Raw genomic sequence first — 3,074 nt, 5'->3', positions numbered from 1 at the left:
CTAATATGGTCAATGGTAAAATCAATTTTGTTTATAACATGTTTTATTATACAATCATACTTCAAATTGTTTTCCGCGATGAGAGATATTTTGGTCACGAGTCTACGATGCTTCCTGCCCTTCAGCGTGTCTTTATACTCTTTACATATGGCTTTAATCCAGAAAAAAAAAGTGCCTAGATAGAACCTATTCCTCGCTAGAGAATTCAAAAGAAGCTCTAACAATTTTATGGAATATTTTTTTCCCAAATTGGCAACTGTATCTTTGATTAATTTCTTGTCCTTTATATTGACCAACATACATAACTTACAGTATCTTCCTAGGGATATATTTAACTTTATCATGGATGACAACGCTAAAAATTTGTCACTGGGGGTGATTGCACTTTCTTCATGATTGTTTTTCCTCTCACCTTCGGAGTGGCTGTCTAAATCGTTAAAGCAGTCCTCCGTCTTGTTCGTTTTGTTCCGGCTAGGCAGGACATCTACCGCTTCGCCCGTCACGTCATCTGCCACTTCGCCCGTCACGACATCTGCCACTTCGCCCGTCACGTCATCTGCCACTTCGCCCGTCAATTCGTCTGATGAACTGTCTCCTACTTTAGGCTTCTTCACATTTTCGCATTGTGCAAAATTTCCCTTTGCAACCTCCGTCCCTGGTGCACTTTCCTCATTTTTCAATTTTCTTTTTTTCCTTCCCTCGCCCTTTCGGCCTCTTAAGTTGGCCTTCCCCTTTTGTTCGCCCGCCCCTTCGGCGAAATCGTCCTTCACTCCGCTCAATTCGCTCAGTCCGCTCGCTCCGTTCATTCCGTTCATTCCGTTCATTCCGCTCGCTCCGTTCATTCCGTTTACTTTTCCTGCTTCTCCCAATTCATCCGTTTGCTCCTCCTCCACCCCGCCCTGCACACTGTCGCTGCCCCCCAAGGACGGCGTCGAACTGCACGACGCGTGTGTCCCATTCTTATCGCGCGTCGAGTTGGACAAACTTCCATCATTTCTTGACACATTCGTGGTGACCTCGAATTCGTCCGCTCCCTGCGGGGTTCCCTTTGTGGCGCGTTCCTCGCCCCGTTTGAGATGATCCCTTTCATGGCTGCTTCCATCGGAGGGTTCTTCCTCGGGGGCGGATGCGTCTTCAGGAGGGTCGTTCTGCAGGTCGTTCTTTAGGTCGTTCTTTAGGTCGTTCTGCAGGTCGTTCTGCAAGTCCTTCTGCAGGTCTTTCTGCAAGTCGTTCTGCAAGTCGTTCTGCAAGTCGCCATGCAGATCGCTCTGCAGATCGTTCTGCGCATCGTTAGGGGCACATCTTCTTGGAGCGTTTTTACTCGACTCATCGCAGACCATTTGTGCTAATTGGGGTTTCCCCCCGGGCAGGGGCAAGTCGGGTTTCGCCGCGTCATCCCCCGCGCCATCCCCTGTGCCTTTAGCCACATGGCCCTGGTCCGCAGTTACCTCACACTCGCTGTAATCCGATTTTTCCTCATCGCAACTGTCCGTTTTGTCACTGTCGTCATTCCACGTGATGTCGCTGTCAATGTAGGAGTCACTATCAGAGTAGCAAGAAAATTTTGATTCATTCAAAATTTTGTAAACCAAATTTTTTTTCACCTCACTATCCTCCACATCTTTAATAGCCACAATTTTCTCATTCGAGTTCATCACCTTCAGCAGCACAGCTTCTGTAGCCTTTTCTGGTAGGGTTAAAAAATCATGATGAATCTGTATAGTATAAACAATAGCTGATTTTTCATTGACAAAAATTGTATCCATAAAAAAGTTACTATTTATGTAGACGTCTTTGTTAACCATATGTTCTATGTATTTTGCAAAATTGGGGGAATTTTCTTTCTTCTTTTTTATGATATTTTTCTGTTTCATTACCCTTTTGAGAAGATGATCAGTTGCGTTATATATTTGCGCTACTTTGAATGGAAGCTGCATGTGTGCTAGAGGGCACTTACTGACATGTGCTAGACCGAACTTAAAAAGGGGGATATTCAGGTGGTCGATGAGGTATATAAGTACTTTGCCACTCTCGCTGTATATGAGTAGGTACAGCTTCATAATATTTTCGTTCGTAGCGGATGTGCTGCTTGTTTGTAGTTCATTGACTAGTTTTACCTCCCCAGTGTGGCCTTCCCCTTCAAGTACTTCTTTGGAGTCTACAACATGGTGGGAATTTTCTCCCTCGCTGGTATGACTCACATGATTCACTTTTTCATCATCCGCGTTGGAGGTACCAAGATGTCTCTCCTCTCGTGCGGACTCCTCCCCACAGTTGTAACCCTTCGAAGGGTGTTTGACCTTGAAAAAAAAAACCCCTTTTATAGACTCATCATTTAGCATCCTTATATCAAGCTTGGTGAAGCATTTCTTTTTATTCTTCACTTTTCCCTTTACCAATTTGTACACAGTGACATCCTTACATGAGTAACTACAGACGTGTATGACCTCCTTGTATTCGTTCCTCCCCTGCTGACTTTCATTTCGATGAGAATGGAATACATGTTCCTCCTGTCGGCATTTTACAGGGAGATTCATATTCGTATTACTCAGCTTCAACGTTTTGTCCTTCAAAAAAAGGAGCTTTAAAAAATATACTCTACTTTTTGTGCTTAAATATATCATGTTTTTCATATGGGAACAAAAATTCACCTTCACAGGAGGCTCCTTCAAATTTAGCATAATGTTACATTTGCCATTAGTCCTTGCTTGAAATAGTGAACACTTATTCTTTTGTATAAATATGATATTTTTTTTAAAATATACAAAATCGATTGGTTTGCAATCATTCAAATTTATTAACATTTTTTTTTTTTTTTTTTCACAATCGTACAGAGAAAAAGTATCATCTGTGAGCATCACCAAATCGGAACTATTGTTGTGTAGGTACCCTTTCAAGAATGACTGAGATGACATCGAATTGCTAATTTCATATTGCCTTGACTTGTCGTTCTTGGACTTTAATTTAAACAAACGGACGTTGTACTTTCCACCCTTTTCATTACTATCTATGTGATTTATTAGCAGGTCGTTTCCCTGCATGTCCATAACATCTCCTTTGTAATCCACTATCAT

At 42.4% G+C, this 3,074-nt stretch overlaps 1 protein-coding gene across 1 annotated transcript; it reads right to left on the bottom strand.

The window, feature by feature from the left end:
* Positions 1–52: 52 nt before the first annotated feature.
* Positions 53–3,074, bottom strand: PCYB_094250 (hypothetical protein; the record flags this gene model as incomplete). Its single annotated transcript, XM_004222540.1, has 1 exon — positions 53–3,074. A coding segment is annotated over one exon (3,022 nt), but the record flags the coding sequence as incomplete, so codon positions are not given.

Source organism: Plasmodium cynomolgi, chromosome 9 (genome assembly GCF_000321355.1).
Source record: "Plasmodium cynomolgi strain B DNA, chromosome 9, whole genome shotgun sequence".
Taxonomy (NCBI): Eukaryota; Apicomplexa; class Aconoidasida; order Haemosporida; family Plasmodiidae; genus Plasmodium; species Plasmodium cynomolgi.
Note: the sequence above shows the minus strand (reverse complement) of the source record. Positions and strands in the feature narration are given on the sequence as shown.